Source organism: Papio anubis, chromosome 20, assembly GCF_008728515.1.
Source record: "Papio anubis isolate 15944 chromosome 20, Panubis1.0, whole genome shotgun sequence".
Lineage (NCBI taxonomy): Eukaryota > Metazoa > Chordata > Mammalia > Primates > Cercopithecidae > Papio > Papio anubis.
This window is the reverse complement of record NC_044995.1, coordinates 6,734,887-6,752,814: the sequence shown is the minus strand read 5'-3', so window position 1 is coordinate 6,752,814 and position 17,928 is coordinate 6,734,887. Positions and strand designations below refer to the sequence as shown.

At 42.5% G+C, this 17,928-nt stretch overlaps 1 protein-coding gene across 2 annotated transcripts; it reads left to right on the top strand.

The window, feature by feature from the left end:
• The first annotated feature begins 1,204 nt into the window (after window positions 1–1,204).
• ZNF614 (zinc finger protein 614) lies at window positions 1,205–16,209 on the top strand. 2 transcript variants are annotated; one of them, XM_021931413.2, is made up of 6 exons: window positions 1,209–1,317; window positions 2,328–2,479; window positions 5,943–6,164; window positions 13,467–13,593; window positions 13,858–13,953; window positions 14,587–16,209. In XM_021931413.2, the coding sequence occupies exons 3-6, from the start codon at window positions 6,150–6,152 to the stop codon at window positions 16,095–16,097; spliced, it is 1,749 nt and encodes a 582-aa protein (XP_021787105.1). In that variant the 5' UTR covers window positions 1,209–1,317; window positions 2,328–2,479; window positions 5,943–6,149; the 3' UTR covers window positions 16,098–16,209. The 2 variants fall into 2 exon arrangements, with proteins under 2 accessions (XP_003916085.1, XP_021787105.1); XM_003916036.5 differs by lacking the exon at window positions 2,328–2,479 and having other exon boundaries at window positions 1,205–1,317.
• The last annotated feature ends 1,719 nt before the right edge of the window (window positions 16,210–17,928 follow it).

Genomic DNA, 17,928 nt, shown 5'->3' with positions numbered 1-17,928 from the left:
ACTAAATGTCTTGTTTAACCAATCACAATTTTCCAAAAGATGTTTATGATTTCTTCCAATTACAAGACCATAAAATATATACTATCCTGCAGATCATTTTTTGTCCTGTGACGAATACAGTTATCCTTCCTTTTTTAATAAAACAATTGTAGTATATTCTTTTAAATTGATATATACTCTTACAGTTGAGCAGATGTTCCATAATTTACCAAAGTATTCATCTCTCATTGTAATTCCCTTCTTTTTGTAAATTACAAAGTTGTGGTTAATATTAAGACAGCTTTTCACCAAATAACTTTTAGAATTGCTGTCAAAGAAAACGAAAAAATTAAATTGGCTCTAGGTTGCCTTCCAACAAGGCAATATTTACTTAAATCTTCTACAGTTACAACGCCAACATCTGCAAAAATAGAACTAACATTTCTTAAGTGTTACTTTTAAAACAATCTGGAAACATGGCAAAGTAGGATGATCGCATTCTAATAATTTCATATTCTGAAGTGCCCCACTGTCATCTTCCTTTACTTCTGGAAGGAAACATGTAGATACTAACACAGTTGCACCTTCACCTCTTCTTCCCCTTCCCCACTGGCAGTAGTTTTATAGCAAGCCCCATGTGGGTATTAGCACTTAATGGAGCATCACTCCTATTCTCGGCTTCGTCCATCTAGTCAGTGTCTAATCTAACCTACAAAAGCCTTACCCAGTGCACAACCCCCGTCCTATCCCCAAATCTAACACTTCCAGTGACCACTGGTGTTGGCAATTCTGTGACCGCTTCCTGGCCAGCACCGTGGTTTCTTCAAACCTTGTTTATTTTTCCAATTGTCCTGGATCTAAGCATTTTCTCTGCCGTATGGCTGCTGCCTTCCTCTAAGATGGTCGTGCCCATGGTGCTCCAGCTAAGGCTCCACTCTCAGCTATAACGGGCACAGAGGGTGCCGCCATCTTTTTCTCCTCAGCCGGCTGAATAGAATGCCACTGCGCCGTGCTGGCCTTGGCTGGGCACCCGACTCTTGAGTGTCCCTCGCAACGAATTGAGAAAGGCACTGGGGTGGCCAAGAGTGATTTCCACAGCCATTATGGCCGCTTCTGTCAGAAACGCTGCCACGGGCGCAGCCCTGTGACCTCATAGAGCGGCGCCCGCAGTCTGAACTCGCGATGCCAGGCAGGCTCCATGGTTCTCGCCTCACTTCATCGTCGTCACCGCTCAGCGTCCGGGAGGCGGCGCGGGAGCGTGTGTGAATAGGAAGCGGTTTCGGACGTGGATGCGGCGTTTTGTCGCTGCTAGTGGTGTCTGGAGAGGTTCGGGCTCGGGTGAGTCGTGTTCTGGACATGGACTCGGGGCTGTAGGTCTGTGTACCCGATGGTGCCTGGAGCATCCAGGTTGGGGCTGTATTTGAACGCAGTCGCTGAGGAAGCGGGGCGTTAATGACTGGGCCTTTGGCTGTAGCGGTGAAGAGTCTGAGGAAATCAGCTTCGAGTCCGACGCTGTCTGGGTTTGAGGTCCTTGTGAGTCACTTGGTTTGTGGGGCTCAGTGATTGGGAACTGGAGTGAGAAGTTTGTACCTGTGAACGCGGGGGCCTGGTTCAGGGTCACAATTTAATGTGGAGCTCAGCCTTAGAGATGTCTGGGTTGGGGAGATGTCCTCTCGGTTTCCTAGATGTTTGGGGTTTCATATTGGATTTAATATGGGGCTGAGTCACGGAGAAGCCTGGTAGGGACTGTCAGTGTGTGAGGAGGTCCAGAGCCCTTTGATAATCGGTTGAAACCTTGAATGCGGGGACAGACTTGAAGGCTTCATTTTCCCCTGCTCAAATCGACTTCCCTCCATCCAGTTCAAGTCCGTCCCCGCAGTCCTTACCAAAAACTTTTTTGTCTTCCCACATTGCCACTCTTCTCATATGGAGACAGATCTGTGACGTAAAATTCATGACGTCACTTCGTAAGCTGTTTAAGTTTTGTAGAGCCAGCAGTGATAATGTTATATTCCTGAGTGTCACTGCTGCTGTGCACTTACCTTAAAGGACCCTGATATTTCTACTTCCTTTATTTGGTGCCTCGGAGCCTTTTACACCCTGGGGCAATAAAACAAGGTTCTAAATGTGTGAAAGCTCTGCCTTTTTTTATTATTATTATTATTATTTTTGAAACGAGTCTCGCTCTGTCGCCCAGGCTGGAGTGCAGTGGCGCGATCTCGGCTCACTGCAAGCTCCGCCTCCCGGGTTCACGCCATTCTCCTGCCTCAGCCTCCAGAGTAGCTGGGACTACAGGCACCCGCCACCACGCCTGACTAATTTTTTTTTTTTTTTTTTTGTATTTTTAGTAGAGACGGGGTTTCGGGATTTCAGCGTGTTAGCCAGGATGGTCTGCATCTCCCAACCTCGTGATCTGCCCGCCTTGGCCTCCCGAAGTGCTGAGATTACAGGCGTGAGCCACCGCGCCCAGCCGAAAGCTATGTCTTTCTTTAGACACAAGGTAACTTGTGTCTTTTTTTCTTGATTAGTCTAGTTAATGAGTATCAATTTTATTGATCTTTTCAGTCACTTTTCATATTCTTTGTTGGACACTTTTCAAAAAAATGTTTTTGTTTTTGTTTTTTTCAGTGATTTCCACTTTCCTGTTTATTTTTTCAGTCAAATTGTTTTGTGTTTTAATTGCTCCTCGTTTTCTAGTTTCTCAGTTTGGACAATGAGTAATCATTTGAGGGTGTTTTCTGATACAGGTTTTCTTTCTTTTCTGATTTAAAGTTATTTTCTTAAAACAACTCCTTTAGGGGCCGGGCGCGGTGGCTCAAGCCTGTAATCCCAGCACTTTGGGAGGCCGAGGCGGGTGGATCACGAGGTCAGGAGATCGAGACTATCCTGGCTAACATGGTGAAACCCCATCTCTACTAAAAATACAAAAAACTAGCCGGGCGTGGTGGCGGACGCCTGTAGTCTCAGCTACTTGGGAGGCTGAGGCGGGAGAATGGCGTGAACCCGGGAGGCGGAGCTTGCAGTGAGCCGAGATCACGCCACTGCACTCCAGCCTGGGAGACACAGCGAGACTCCGTCTCAAAAAAAAAAAAAAAAAACAACTCCTTTAGGGACAGCTAATTAATGTTTATGTTGTGTTTCTGTTTCCAATCAGTTCAAAATATGTCCAATTTCCCATGTGATTTTCTTTTTCCCCTCTCTTTTTTTTTTTTTTTTTTGAGACAGGGTCTTGCTCTTGCCCTTGCTGGAGTGCAATGGCGCCGTCTCTGCTCCCACCTCCAGGGTTCAAGTGATTCTTCCATCTCAGCCTCCTGAATAGCTGGGATTACAGGCACGCGCCACCGTGCCTGGCTAATTTTTTGTATTTTTAGTAGACTTGGAGTTTCACCATGTTGACCAGTCTGGTCTGGGACTCCTGGCCTCAAGTGTTCCACCTATCTCAGCCTCCCAAAGTGCTGGAGTTACAGGCGTGAGCCACCGTGCCTGGCTCATGATTTTCTGTTTAACCATGGTTATTCAGATCTGTGCTATTTTATTTCCAAATATTTGGATATCTTCTAAATTTCATTCTGACATTGATTTCTAATTAAATTGTTGTGGTTGGAAAATATATTTAGAATATATTGACACTTGTTTTATATTCCAGCACATGGTCTTATCCTGGAGAATACAACATGTACTCTTGAAAAAAAAAGTTTATTTTACTGCTGTTGAGTGTAGTGTTAAATGTTAGTTAAGTATAGTTGGTTGATTATGTTGTTCAAGTTTTCAGTATCCTTGCCGAGTTTCTATTTGTTTTCTTTATTATTGCAAGTACGGTAATGCAGTCTTCAGTTATTATTGTTGAATTGTCTAATCCTCTCTCATTCTGTTTTGCTTCATATGTTTTTAAATTATCATATCCTTATATATACACCCTTATATTATTATTGCCAGCCATTGTAACCATTGTTGCCACTCACCTAGGCCTTGGTGTCTGAAGGGGTGGCCTGCTCCTCCACACCTGTGGGCGTTTCTCGTCAGGTGGGACGAGAGACTGAGAAAAGAAAGAGACACAGAGACAAAGTATAGAGAAAGAAAAGTGGGCCCCGGGGACCCGCGCTCAGCATATGGAGGAACCGCACTGCACCGGCAGTGGTCTCTGAGTTCCCTCAGTATTTATTGATGATTATCTCTACCATCTCGGAGAGGGGCAAGTGGCACGACAATAGGGTAATGGTGGGGAGAGGGTCAGCAGGAAAACATGTGAACAAATGTCTCTGTGTCATAAACAAGGTTAAGAAAAGGTGCTATACTTTGATGTGCACATACATAAAACAGCAGCATTGACACTAGCTCGTCTCACCTCCAGCCCTAAGGCGGTTTTCTCCTATCTTAGTAAATAGAACATAACAATCGGGTTTTACACGGAGACATTCCATTGCAGAGGGACGTGCAGGAGACAGATGCCTTCCTCTTATCTCAACTGCAAAGAGGACTTCCTCTTTCACTAATCCTCCTCAGCACAGTTCCTTTATGGGTGTCGGGCTGGGGGATGGTCAGGTCTTTCCCTTCCCATGAGGCCACATCTTAGGCTGTCTCAGTGGGGAGAAACCTTGGACAATACCTGGCTTTCCTAGGCATAGGTCCCTGCGGCCTTCCATTGTTGAATTGTCTAATCCTCTCTCATTCTTTTTGGCTGGATATGATTTTAAACTAGCATACTGCCTTCAAGCACATTTTTTTTTTTTTTTTTTTTTTTTTGAGACGGAGTCTCGCGCTGTGTCACCCAGGCTGGAGTGCAGTGGCGCGATCTCGGCTCACTGCAAGCTCCGCCTCCCAGGTTCACGCCATTCTCCTGCCTCAGCCTCCGAGTAGCTGGGACTACAGTCGCCCGCCACCACGCCCGGCTAGTTTTTTGTATTTTTAGTAGAGACGGGGTTACACCATGTTAGCCAGGATGGTCTCGATCTCCTGACCTCGTGATCCACCCGCCTCGGCCTCCCAAAGTGCTGGGATTACAGGCTTGAGCCACCGCGCCCGGCCTCAAGCACTTTTTAAACAAAGCACAACCTGCATAGCCCTAAATCCATTAAACCTTGAGTCAACACAGCACATGTCTCTGTGAGCACAGGGTTGGGGCTAGGGTTACAGATTAACAGCATCTCAAGGCAGAAGAATTTTTCTTAGTACAGAACAAAATGGAGTCTCTTATGTCTACTTCTTTCTACACAGACATAGTAACAGTCTGATCTCGCTTTCTTTTCCCTACAGGTGTCCAGAATTTTTATTGGGTATCAGTTAACATACACACAATTGACTGCCTATGTGGCTGACTTCAATCTCCAGCTCCTCCATATATCAAACTAATACCACGTGGTCCAAGGCCTCCCATAGTAAATCACATTATTAGGATAGACAATTTCGCATGACTCAAATTGCCCTGATAACCAAAGACAGTTTTATCAAGCAGCATATTCCAAAGTCTTAGAGTTTGCCTCATAGAAACTGTGGGCAAAGGACAAACCTCTCTTGGGTAAAGTTAATCCTTTAGCGCATAATGTGAAAATGAGACAGTTCTTACGATTTGCTTAGTACATTGGTCTTGACATGAGGTATGTATACCCATAGAGCTTATAGAGACTTTTGAACCAGTACATGGACACACATGCTTTTTAAAGACATTCTTGGAGCCTTCCATGTGTTCTCTTTCCTAAAATTGATCTGTCTGGGAATTCACCTGCCTCTAAGGCATTGTACTGTGCCAGTTCTGCTTTCCCACCTTCTCTATAATAGTCATGCCACTTCTGCTTCACAAAAGAAAGGCATAGCTTTCACACATTTAGAACCATGAAAACCTCTGAGGCACCAAATAAAGGAACTGTTAGAAATATTAGGGTCTTTTATTTAAGGTAAGTGCAGAGCAGCAGTGACCACGACCAGACCCAGGGTGAATGTACACTTACAGCCATTTTGTTTATCAGTCCTTAGGTCCTGGCTCCCAGAAGCAAGATAACTCAAGTGAAGCAATGAAGGAAGAAGAGGGAGGTTGCTGGCCTTGGATATCATAATTTCCGGGGACAACTTTAAGTGGACACTAATATTTCTGACTAGGAAAACTTCATGGCAAATGCAGAAGAGACAAAGACGTATAGTCCATGTTTTCCACTGTTTTCTGAGCACAGAAGAAAATGATCAAGACCCAGGTGATTTTTGGTTTGTTATATTTTCCCTTTGATTTTTTGATAGATTTATGGTGGCCTGAAAATGTCAGTTGAATTTAAGGAAGTATATACTGGAATAATTTTGTTCTAGGGAGAAATTAACTTAGATTGCTTTTGGGAGTAGAGGTGGGGGTTCATTCTGCCTTAAGAAGTAGATTCTGGATTGCTTGAGCTCAGGAGTTCAAGATCAGCCTGGGCAACATGGTAAAACCCCGTCTCTACAAAAAATACAAAAATTAGCTGGGTGTGGTGGTGCACACCTGTAGTCCCAGCTACTTGGGAGGCTGAGGTGGGAGAATTGCTAGAGCTCAGGAGGATGAGGCTATAGTGAGCCATGTTTGTACCACTGCACTCCAACCTAGGTGACAAAGTAAGACCCTGTCTCAAAAAGAAGGAAAAAAAAGTAGACTCAATATGAAAGAATGCATGCTTTCTTGGTAGTTCAACTTTCGACCATTACAATGATACATGAATCACCTCTTAAGAAGGAACTATGGTTGTCATTTTAATGTACACACTCCAGACCATTTTTGGTATATTGGCATTTTTTGCACGCTGATGCCTGCCAACCAACTTTTTTTTTTTTTTAATTAATTAAATAATTTATTTATTTTGAGATGGAGTCTTGCTCTGTTGCCCAGGCTGGAGTGCAGTGGCGTAGTCTTGGTTCACTGCAAGCTCCGCCTCCCAGGTTCACACAATTCGCCTGCCTCAGCTTCCCAAGTAGTTGGAACTACGGGCGCCTGCCACCACACCTGGCTAATTTTTTGTATTTTTAGTAGAGACGGAGTTTCACTGTGTTAGCTAGGATGGTCTTGATCTCCTGACCTCATGATCTGCCCGCCTTGGCCTCCCAAAGTGCTGGGATTACAGGCATAAGCCACTGTGCCCCCCTTTTTTTTTTTTTTTTTTTAGGCATGTTATTATAAACCACATGACTATGAACAAGGTTTTACATGGTCGTGTTAGTGGCTTTTTTTATGAAATTATATCAGTATTACTTGAGGATAATTTTGTGAAATTATATCAGTATTTACAGATAAATCAATTATAGGATGTAGTCATTTTTTATTTTAATGCATACTTTCAGTTGCTGTCAAAATGTACATTCCACTTTATGGTTAGTGTGGCATATGGTCAAAAGTGTTGACTCTGGAGCCAGTTGCCAGCTGTGTGACCTCGCATACTTCATTTAGCATATGTACCCAGTTTTCTCATCTGTAAGAGGGATAATGATATGGCACCTATGTAGTAAGTTAGGACATAAAATGAGTTAATCTATATAAAGCATTTAGAAGAGTATCTATGTGCAGGAACAACAGTTTTACTCTCTATCCTCAGACAGTGTTTCTGACACCAGATATGTGGGGTTTTTCCCACACATCAATTCAATTCTCCATGCCTATTAGATATTCTAAAATTTACTCAATTCTGACACTAATTGCCTGGACTTAGGACAGACCCCACAGGTTGAGGGCTCAGTCCCACAAGACTGCCCCCCTGAAAAGTGCTGGGTCCCCAGGTTACTCACAACTTCTATTCGACTTGGCTACCAATTGGATGTCCTCACAACCCCCTTCTCAGATCTATTCATCTGCCAGAAGGCTCAAAAAATGCAGGAAGACAGTTTATTTACTAGATTACTGGGTTATTATGAAAGGGTACAACTCAGGAACAGCCAGTTGGAAAAGATGCATAGGTCCAGATAATGGGGAAGGGCCACAGAGCTTCCATGCCCTCTCTGGGTGTTCTGCCCTCCCAGGACTGCCATATGTTCAGCAGCCTGGAAGCTCTCAACCTCAATCTTTTATTGTTATGGTGGATTCATTACATAGGCATAATTTATTAATTCATTAACTATTGGTGGTAAGCTCAATTTCCATCACCTCTCCCTTCCACAGAGGTCAGGGGTTGGTTGGAGAGGTGGGACTGAAAGTTCCAACTGTCTATCACAAGGTTGGTTCACCTGGCAACCAGCTCCCTTCCTGAGGCCATGGAAGAGCCCCAGGCACCAGTAATCTCAATAGCATATATAAAAGACACTTAAGCAATTCCAAAGATTTGGAGGGCAGAGACCAAATGTATATTTATTTTTCACAGTCTGGTATATAGAAAGTGACATGGATAAGAAGTATATTTGGTCATTGCTCCCAGTTCATGGCACAGTATGCTTAAAACCCTTGGAATTTCTTCCTGAGGAATAGGTGTGTCTTTTGTTATTCATAAGGAGCCCCTGTGATACACCTGAGTTTCTGCTCATAAGGTGACTAATTATGAGACCGCTAGATAGTGTCAGGATGAGACTGGTCCCCAGAAAGACTAAGCAATTAGAGGATTGGAACTGAAAGGAAGAATGGACTGGAGAGTAAGTTCTATAAAAACTCTTGAACAGGCCGGGCTTGGTGGCTCGCGCCTGTAATCCTGGGCGGATCATGAGGTCAAGACATTGAGACCATCCTGGCCAACAACCCTGTCGCTACTAAAAATACAAAAATTAGCTGGGCGTGGTGGCATACGCCTGTAGTCACAGCTACTCGGGAGGCTGAGGCAAGAGAATCCCTTGAACCCGGGAGGTGGAGGTTGCAGTGAGCTGAGATCGCGCCACTGCACTCCAGCCTGGGTGAGAGAGTCAGACTCCGTCTCAAAGAAAAAGAAAGAGTTTTATTTGTTATAACTATTTTTTTGAGACAGAGTTTTGCTCTGTCGCCCAGGCTGCGAGTTTTTTTTTTTTTTTTTTAAATAGACCGTGTCTGACTCTGTCACCCAGGCTGGAGTGCAGTGGCGCGATCTCGGCTCACTGCAAGCTCCGCCCCTGGGTTCGCGCCATTCTCCTGCCTCAACCTCCCGAGTAGCTGGGACTATAGATACCCGCCACCATGCCCAGCTAATTTTTTGAACTCTTGAACAAGCTTCAGGTTGGTGAACATATCAGGGTGCTGGGAGGATGCCACACCCAGAGGGGAATGGAAGCTTGGATGCCCTCTTCTATATCTCGCCCTATGCATTTCTTCAATCTGGCTGTTCCTGAGTTATATCCTTTATTATTAACTAGGTACCATAAGTAAAGTATTTCTTGACTTCTATGAGCTGTTCTAGTAAATTATCAGACCTGAGGAGGGGTTTGTGGGAACCCCAAATTTATAGCCAGTTAGTCAGAAACTGGTAGCCCAGGACTGGTGACTGGCATCTTAAGAGGAGGCAGTTTATTTATTTATTTATTTATTTATTTTAAATATATATTCTCCAATTTAAAACTTTTAACTGAAAAGTAAACTTTAATGTCAAATGCAAACTTGGGGAGGGCAGAAAAAACACACAGGCTGTCACTTCACACTTGGAGGGTCGCACAGCAGCCAGACAAAGGCGCTCCTCACTTCCCAGGCAGTGCAGGGGGCCAGGCAGAGTGGCTCCTCACTTCCCAGAAGGTGGTGGTGGCCGCGGTGGTGGGGGCATGGGGCGGCTGGGCAGAGGCGCTCCTCACTTCCCAGACAGTGGGGCAGCCGGGCAGAGGAGCTCAAGAGGGGGCAGTCTTGTGGGATTGAACCCTTAAATCTGTGGATTCTGACACAGATAGTGTCAGAATTGAATTGAATTGTTGGACATCTAGTTGATGTTTAGATAATTGGAGAATTGGTTGTTAGTGTTGGAAAACACTGCACAAAAAGAACATTCAGTGCTGCAAATCTTGCCAACACTTACTATGTTATCAAATTGTGTATTTTCCATGATCTAGATGATCCAGTATTATTTTGCCTTGTTTCACCAGTGAGGTTCAGATCCTTCTCATCTCTTTGTTGTTTCTTTGGATTATTTATTCTGTGATAAAGTGTCTTTAGTCTTTGCTCATTTAATTTTTTTGTGGTCTTACTGATTTATAATTGTTTATCTTGACTGGATATTGATTCTTTTATATGTTGCAAATATTTTTCTAGAGTCTTACTTCTCTTTTAGCTTGTTCAAAATATTTTTTCCCATGCAGGAGCCATTTTTTTTTTTAAAGCTTTTTACTTATATCATCAACATGTTTTTATTCCTTTTTTTTTTCTCTATTTGAGACAGGGACTCGCTCTCTTCCCCAGGATGGAGTGCAGCAGCACAATCATGGCTCACTGCAGCCTCAACCTCCTGGGTTCAAGTACTATCTGCCTGCCTTAGCTTCCTGAATAGCTGGGACCACAGGCATCCACTACCACACCCAGCTAATTTTTTGTTCTTTGTTGAGAGTAGAGACAGGGTCTCACTATGTTGCCCAGGTTGGTCTCAAACTCCTGGGCTCAAACTGTCCTCTGGAATTACTGGGATTACAGATATGTGCCCGACTTCTGGCCTCATAAGTTCTTCTTAAGTTTATATCTTATATTCATTGCCTGTTAGTAGCTAACAAATTACTCCAAAATGTAGTGACTTGAAACAACACTTAAAAAAAAAAATCTCACACTTTTCTGTGGCTCAGGAATAAAAGCAAGGCTTAGCTGGCTACTTTGGTTCACAGTCTCTCATGCGGTTATAATCAAGGTGTTAGCTGGGTTGGAATCTGATCTGAAGGCTAAAATGGGAAAAGATGCGCTTCTAAGCTCACTTATGTGGTTGTTGGGAGGATTCATTTCCAGAATGAGAAATGAGGCAGTTTTGTTGGGGTCCTCAGTTTCTACCTGTCTGTTTGTCTAAGCCCACCTTTAGTTTTTTGCCACATGCACCTCTCCTATGTGCCAAATTGTTTAATCAAAGCTAGAAAATGACAGCTTCTGCTAGCAAGATGCAAGTCATAAAGAGTGTAATCTTAAAGCGGCATCTCGTCACTTTTGCTGTATTCTTTTCTTTAGAAACAAGCTTTTAGGCCATTTGATACTCAGGAGGATGGTACTGCACAAGGGCAGGAATCACCTAGAGTGTAATAAAGAATTTGGCTAGCCTTTGTTTTCGTTCCTGGGAGGTAACCTCTAAACCCTTGTAATTACCCAAGTTAGTGTCTGTGTCATTCATAGTGGGCCACTCATATTTAATAGTTTATATGTACAGTGGTGACTCATAGTGGGTCCCTAGATAATTTATGGCAGTGACATGACTCTGGATAGGGGCTGCCCATGCCAAAAAGAGCACTATGTGATTAAAGAGTTGTGGCTTTGAGCCATGTAATACCAGTCAGGAAGGGGAGGGAACTGGAGACGGAACTCAGCTACATGGACAATGCTTCAATAAACTGTGCCTACATAATGAAGTCTCAATAAAATCTCGACATCAAAGTTTGGGTGCGCCTCACTGGTTGGCAAGTACTCTTGAATATTGTTACATGATGTAGTCAGGAAGATGTAATGCCACCCAGGACTCCATGAGGAGAGGACAGTCAGCAGCTTTATGTTTGGAACCTTCCCAGACCTCACCCTGTGCATATTTTCCTTTAGCTGATTCTGATTTGTGTCATTTTGCAATAATAAAGTGCTAATTGTAAACATAGGACTTTCTTGGGTTCTCTGAGTTGTTCTATCAAATTATTAAACCTGAGAGAGTCATGGTAGCTCCACACATTTGTAGCCAGCTCATTGGAGTTGAGGGTGGTCTGTGTAGCCTTAAGCTTGCAGCTTGTGTCTGAAGTGAGGGCAGTCTTGTGGAGGATTGTGCTTTTAACCTGGGAAGTTTGGCCTAACCCAGGTAATTGATGTCAGAAGTCACTGCAGCTAGAGAATGAGATTATCAGAGGCCACCTTAAGAGTTGGCCTGCAAGATTTCCACTCAGTAATAAATTCTTTTGGACAGTGGAGTGAGGTAGAAATTTAACTTTATACTTACCCAGTCAATAGACATCTCACATAAAGATTTTGGAATGAGATAAGCTGACCAGGCTTGAGCAGTTGTGCTCTCTCATGAGTCTACTTTCTTGACTATGCAGCATCCCACACAGTAATATAGGATAGATTCTCTTATCAGTATTTCCTTGGATCTTAGTTACCTCTACTTTACACTTTGTAGTTCTCTGAAAAGTTATTGTGAAGCAGGAGAATGACAGTTTAGTTGACAAAGAGGTCCTTGATATCACAGTTGTAAGACAGCAAGTCATCTGCTAGCCATGTGTTTTAATCCTAAATGGCCGTCCAAAATTGGCCTTTTTTGTTGCAAGAATCAGGACTTTGAAGATTGTATTCCATACGTTTCTGGATTCTATTATTGAAATGTCAGCCATCAGTATATTTTGTTATTTCTTTGTAGGTAATCTGTCTTTTGTCTCTTGATGATTCTATAGTTTTCCCTTTGCATTTGATGTATGGTGGTTTCAGTCTGATGTGTCACACCAGTTGTGACTTCCTGCTCTGAACTTGTTGGGATTTCTGAATTTGAGATTTGAGGTATTTAGTCCTGAAATATTTTAGGTTTTAGATATTTATTAATAGATATTGCTTCTCTATTACACTGTTTTCCCTTTTAGAAACCATAAGTGGGCATACATTGGGTCTTGCAACTCAGTATTTCATATTTATTAACTTATTTGTTATGATTTATCTCTTTTTCTCTGTACTGCATTTTCTGCCATTTCCACAGTTATATATTCCAATTCACCAATAATCTTCAGAGTATCTAATATGCTGTTAATCTGTCAATTATTACACATATGTACATATGTTTTTCTGTTAGAAGTTTTTTTTTGCTGGGCACAGTGGCGCACACCTGTAATCCCAGCACTTTGGAAGGCCGAGGCAGGAGGATCACTTGAGGCCAGGACTTCAAGACCAGCCTGGTCAACATAACAAGACCCTGTCTACAAAAATTGGTAGTAGCATCCACCTGTAGTCCTAATTGCTTGAGAGGCTGAGGTCGGAAGGTCGCTTGAGCCTAGGAGTTCAAGGTTTCATTGAGCTATTACCGTGACACTGCACTGCATTTGGGGCTACAGAGCAAGACCCTGTCTCTTTAAAAATTAAAAAATAAAATCTAATCAACTTTAAGGGCCTTTTGTGCTTTATAGTTATATAGTTTCCTCTTTTCTCTTACATTTATTTAAAAGCACTATTTTTTGAATTCAAGATGTGGAGTCTATTCATGACAGATCCTTATATTGGCCGTGAAGTCATTAGTAATGTAGGGATGTTTTATTTGTCCTGATGTCATTTGCCTATGTTTAATATTTAGAAATAGGTGCTAATATGTATAGATGGAGGATTTTGCTCCTACCAAAGTATATTTGAGAAAGGAATATAGATGCAGGCTGTATTGTGAAATTTAAAAAATATATATCCTTCTATATTAACAATAGGAGTTTATATCATATTAAATAGGACTTTGTAATTACAGGAATCACTGACCCTGGAGGACGTGGCTGTGGAATTCAGCTGGGAGGAGTGGCAGCTCCTGGACACTGCTCAGAAGAACCTGTACCGGGATGTGATGGTGGAGAACTATAACCACCTAGTATCACTGGGTAAGAATAGTTCCCCTGTGTCACCTAGAGGTGCCTACAATGCCCAGACACTGTCCTATGCTCACCTAATCAAAGCTTTACAGTCACTGTGGTGTTTGGAAGAGTTACATTTTCAGTCCCCTCTCTGACCCCAAAGTGGTATAATCTCTTCTAAGAGAGAATGCTTACTTTGAAATTGTTTTCTTTATCTCATGTATTATTTTCCCATCTTGACATACTGGACTCCAGTTCAGTATGTTTGTGTTTGTCTTTCCTCATGAACAGGGTATCAAACTAGCAAACCAGATGTACTCTCCAAGTTGGCGCATGGACAAGAACCATGGATAACAGTTGCTAAAATCCAGAATAAAAATTGTCCAGGTAAGTGAGAACCAGCAAGGACAGTGGCTATAGGAGTCTTATTGTAGTCATTAAGGAAAGGTGTCACAGATGTGAAGTATCTGAGGCTACCTAAGCAACTCCACCATATATTCATCTCCCCATCTGATAACTTTTTTAATGTTGTTATGGCTTTAAAGACTTTTTGTCTTTTCTTGGATCTGATTCTTACTTATTTCAGCTTATATCTTCATAATTTCCTTTTATACTGGGATCATGGAGTTGACAATAAAGAGCCAGCCCCCAGCAAATCATCTCATAAGCATTTTTTTTTTTTTTTTTTTTTTGAGACTGAGTCTCGCTCTGTCCCCCCACCGGCTGGAGTGCAATGGGGCAATCTCGGCTCGCTGCAACCTCGGCTTCGTGGGATCAAGCGATTCTCTTGCCTTAGCTTCCTGAGTAGCTGCCACCATGCCCAGCTAATTTTGTGTTTTTAGTAGAGATGGGGTTTCACCACATTGGTCAGGCTGGTCTCAAACTCCTAACCTCGTGATCCGCCCGCCTCAGCCTCCCAAAGTGCTGGGATTGCAGGCATGAGCCACCATGCCTGGCCTCATAAGCATTTTTATCTCATACAATTCTCATGGAAGAATTTGTTACTCTGTTCTTTCTTAGGAATCGGGAAAGTTGACAGTCTTCTGCAAGAGCACTCTCCAAACCAAAGACTTCTGAAGAGCGTGCAGCAACGCAATGGACAGAATACACTTAGAAATACTGTACATCTCAGCAAGACACATTTTCCTATAGTGCAAAATCATGATACATTTGACTTGTACAGAAAAAATTTGAAATCAAGTTTAAGTTTAATAAACCAGAAGAGAAGACATGGAATAAATAACCCTGTTGAGTTTATTGGAGGTGAGAAAACGCTTAAGCACGAATGTATGCATGCTAAAACTAGATTTTCTGAAAATGCAAAATGCATCCATACTAAATTCCAAGTCTTTAAGCATCAGAGGACTCAGAAAATTGAGAAACCCCATGCATGTATTGAATGTGAGCAAACCTTCCTTAGGAAGTCTCAGCTCATTTACCATGAGAACATTCATATACCAGAAAATCCTGGAAGTGGTCAATGTGAGAAATTATCCAGAAGTGTCCTGTTCACTAAGCATCTGAAAACTAATACAAGAGACAAAATCTGTATACCCAATGAATATGGAAAAGGCTATACTGTGAAGAGTAGTCTCATTGCACATCAACAAACCCATACAGAAGAGAAATCCTATATGTGCAGTGAGTGTGGAAAGGGCTTTACAATGAAGCGCTATCTAATTGCTCATCAGCGAACTCATAGTGGAGAGAAACCTTATGTGTGCAATGAATGTGGAAAAGGTTTCACTGTGAAGAGCAATCTCATTGTACATCAGCGAACTCATACAGGGGAGAAACCCTATATATGCAGTGAATGTGGAAAAGGCTTCACCATGAAACGCTATCTTGTTGTACATCAGCGAACTCATACTGGAGAGAAACCCTATATATGCAGTGAATGTGGAAAAGGCTTTACCGTGAAGAGCAATCTCATTGTACATCAGCGCTCCCATACAGGAGAAAAATCTTACATATGCAGCGAATGTGGAAAAGGCTTCACTGTCAAACGCACTCTCATTATACATCAGCGAACTCATACAGGAGAGAAATCTTACATATGCAATGAATGTGGTAAAGGCTTCACCACAAAGCGCACTCTTATTATACATCAGCGAACTCATACAGGAGAAAAACCCTATGAATGCAATGAATGTGGTAAAGCCTTCAGCCAGAAAATATGCCTCATACAACATGAGAGATGTCATACAGGAAAGACTCCCTTTGTATGTACTGAGTGTGGAAAATCCTATTCACACAAATATGGTCTCATTACCCATCAGAGAATTCACACAGGAGAGAAACCTTATGAGTGCAATGAATGTGGAAAAGCTTTCACCACAAAGTCAGTACTCAATGTACATCAAAGAACGCATACAGGAGAGAGGCCGTATGGATGCAGTGATTGTGAGAAAGCCTTCTCCCACTTATCAAACCTTGTCAAACATAAGAAAATGCACACAAGAGAAATGGGTAGAAACAGTCAAGTTGAAAACTCCTGTAATGAAGAGTCACAGCTCCTTCCTTACAAGTGAACTCATACAGAATGAAAACCCTACTAGTGCAGTGAGGCCAGGCACGGTGGCCCATGCCTGTAATCCCAGCACTTTGGGAGGCCGAGGCAGGTGGATCACGAGGTCAGGAGATCAAGACCATCCTGGCTAACACAGTGAAACCCCATCTCCACTAAAAATACAAAAAATTAGCCAGGCATGGTGGCGGGTGCCTGTAGTCCCAGCTACTAGGGAGGCTGAGGCAGGAGAATGGTGTGAACCCAGGAGGCAGAGCTTGCAGTGAGCTGAGACCACGCCACTGTACTCCAGCCTGGGTGACAGAGCGAAACTCAGTCTCAAAAAAAAAAAAAGAAAACCCTACTAGTGCAGTGACTATGGAAATGCCTTTTGTGGCAACTCAGACTTCATTAAACATCAGTGTGTTTCTAGCCAATTGGAACATAAACATGGTGCGGCCTGTTGACAGATGTGTGTCTGTCCTCAGGAGTTAAAATAATTTGCCCTAGAGATCAACTTGATGAATACAGTAAATAAGGTAGTGCCTTCAGTGGTTGTTTACCTCATATTTTCTGTCAATGAAAACATGTTGAATAAACTATATTAATGTGGAGATGTTTTGAGCAATAATTTCTGCTCATATGTCTGAAAAGTATACAGAGATAAATTCTGTGAATGCAGAGACTAGGAAAAGTCTGTGGAAAGATAGACTTTATTATTGGTGTCATCATAGATTTCAATGTAAGTGAGCTTATTGTTGATAGAAACATGATGACCATGACAAAGCCTTTACTCAGAAATATGACCTTGGTGAGTGTCAACGTTTACACTGGAGAATAACTTTAAGGTGACAGTATTAATGGTAGGATTTCAGTGACGCACTCAGCTTCATCATTTGTCAGGAGATCACATAGAAAGTAAAATTGTTCCGAACATGCTATCAAATAAATGTGGAACACCTTTAGCAAAATATCAAGAGCTCATGAAGGCATGAAATGTGGTGAAAATGATGAATATTTGAGTGCTTAATAAGTATAACCTTAAACATCAGCTAATACACCTGGTGTGCATTTTCAGACAGGATACCTTAATCCTCATTTCTAGTTGCCTTGCCAATGATTCCATAATATACTGTGTCTCATTACTGTTTATTTTTACTGTTTTGTAAAATTGTGGTATAATAAGAAATACATTTGGTCTTTGTTCCTGGTTCCTGGCACAGAGCTCCTAAAACCCTTAGAATTTCATGAGTGATAGGAGTGGGGTTTTTTTGTTTGTTTGGTTGGTTTTTGCTGTTGTTGTTATTCATAGCACTGCCCTTTTAATTACACTTGATTATACTACTGAGGTAACTTATGGTTGGTGCCTAGACAGCCTCTGAGTGGGGCTGTTCCCTAGGAAGATCAAGTTAACTAGAGGATGGAAACTTTGTGCCCATTTCTCCCACCTCCTGGAAGGGGAGGGGGGCTGGAGATGAGATTAGATAATGAGATTAAGAGAACTCCAAATAGCCCAGGAGGGTGGTGCACCCCCAACTTCATAGGGATAGCGACTCCTAAGATTAGGGGAACCCTTTTTAGGCTTTACTCTATGTACCTCTTCATTTGAGTGTTGATTTGCATCCTTTATAACCAGTTAAACAAAGTACACTGTTTTCTTGAGTTTTGTGAGCCCTGTAGCAAATTATCAAACCTGAGTAGGGGTAGTGGGAACTTGGAATTTATCACCATTCAGAACTGCAGGTTGTCCTTGTGAGTGGCATCTGATGTGGGGGCAGTTTGGACTCAGCCCCTTAACTTGTGGAGCCTGCACTAACCTGGAGAAGTTGGTGTCAGAATTGACTTGTAGAACACCC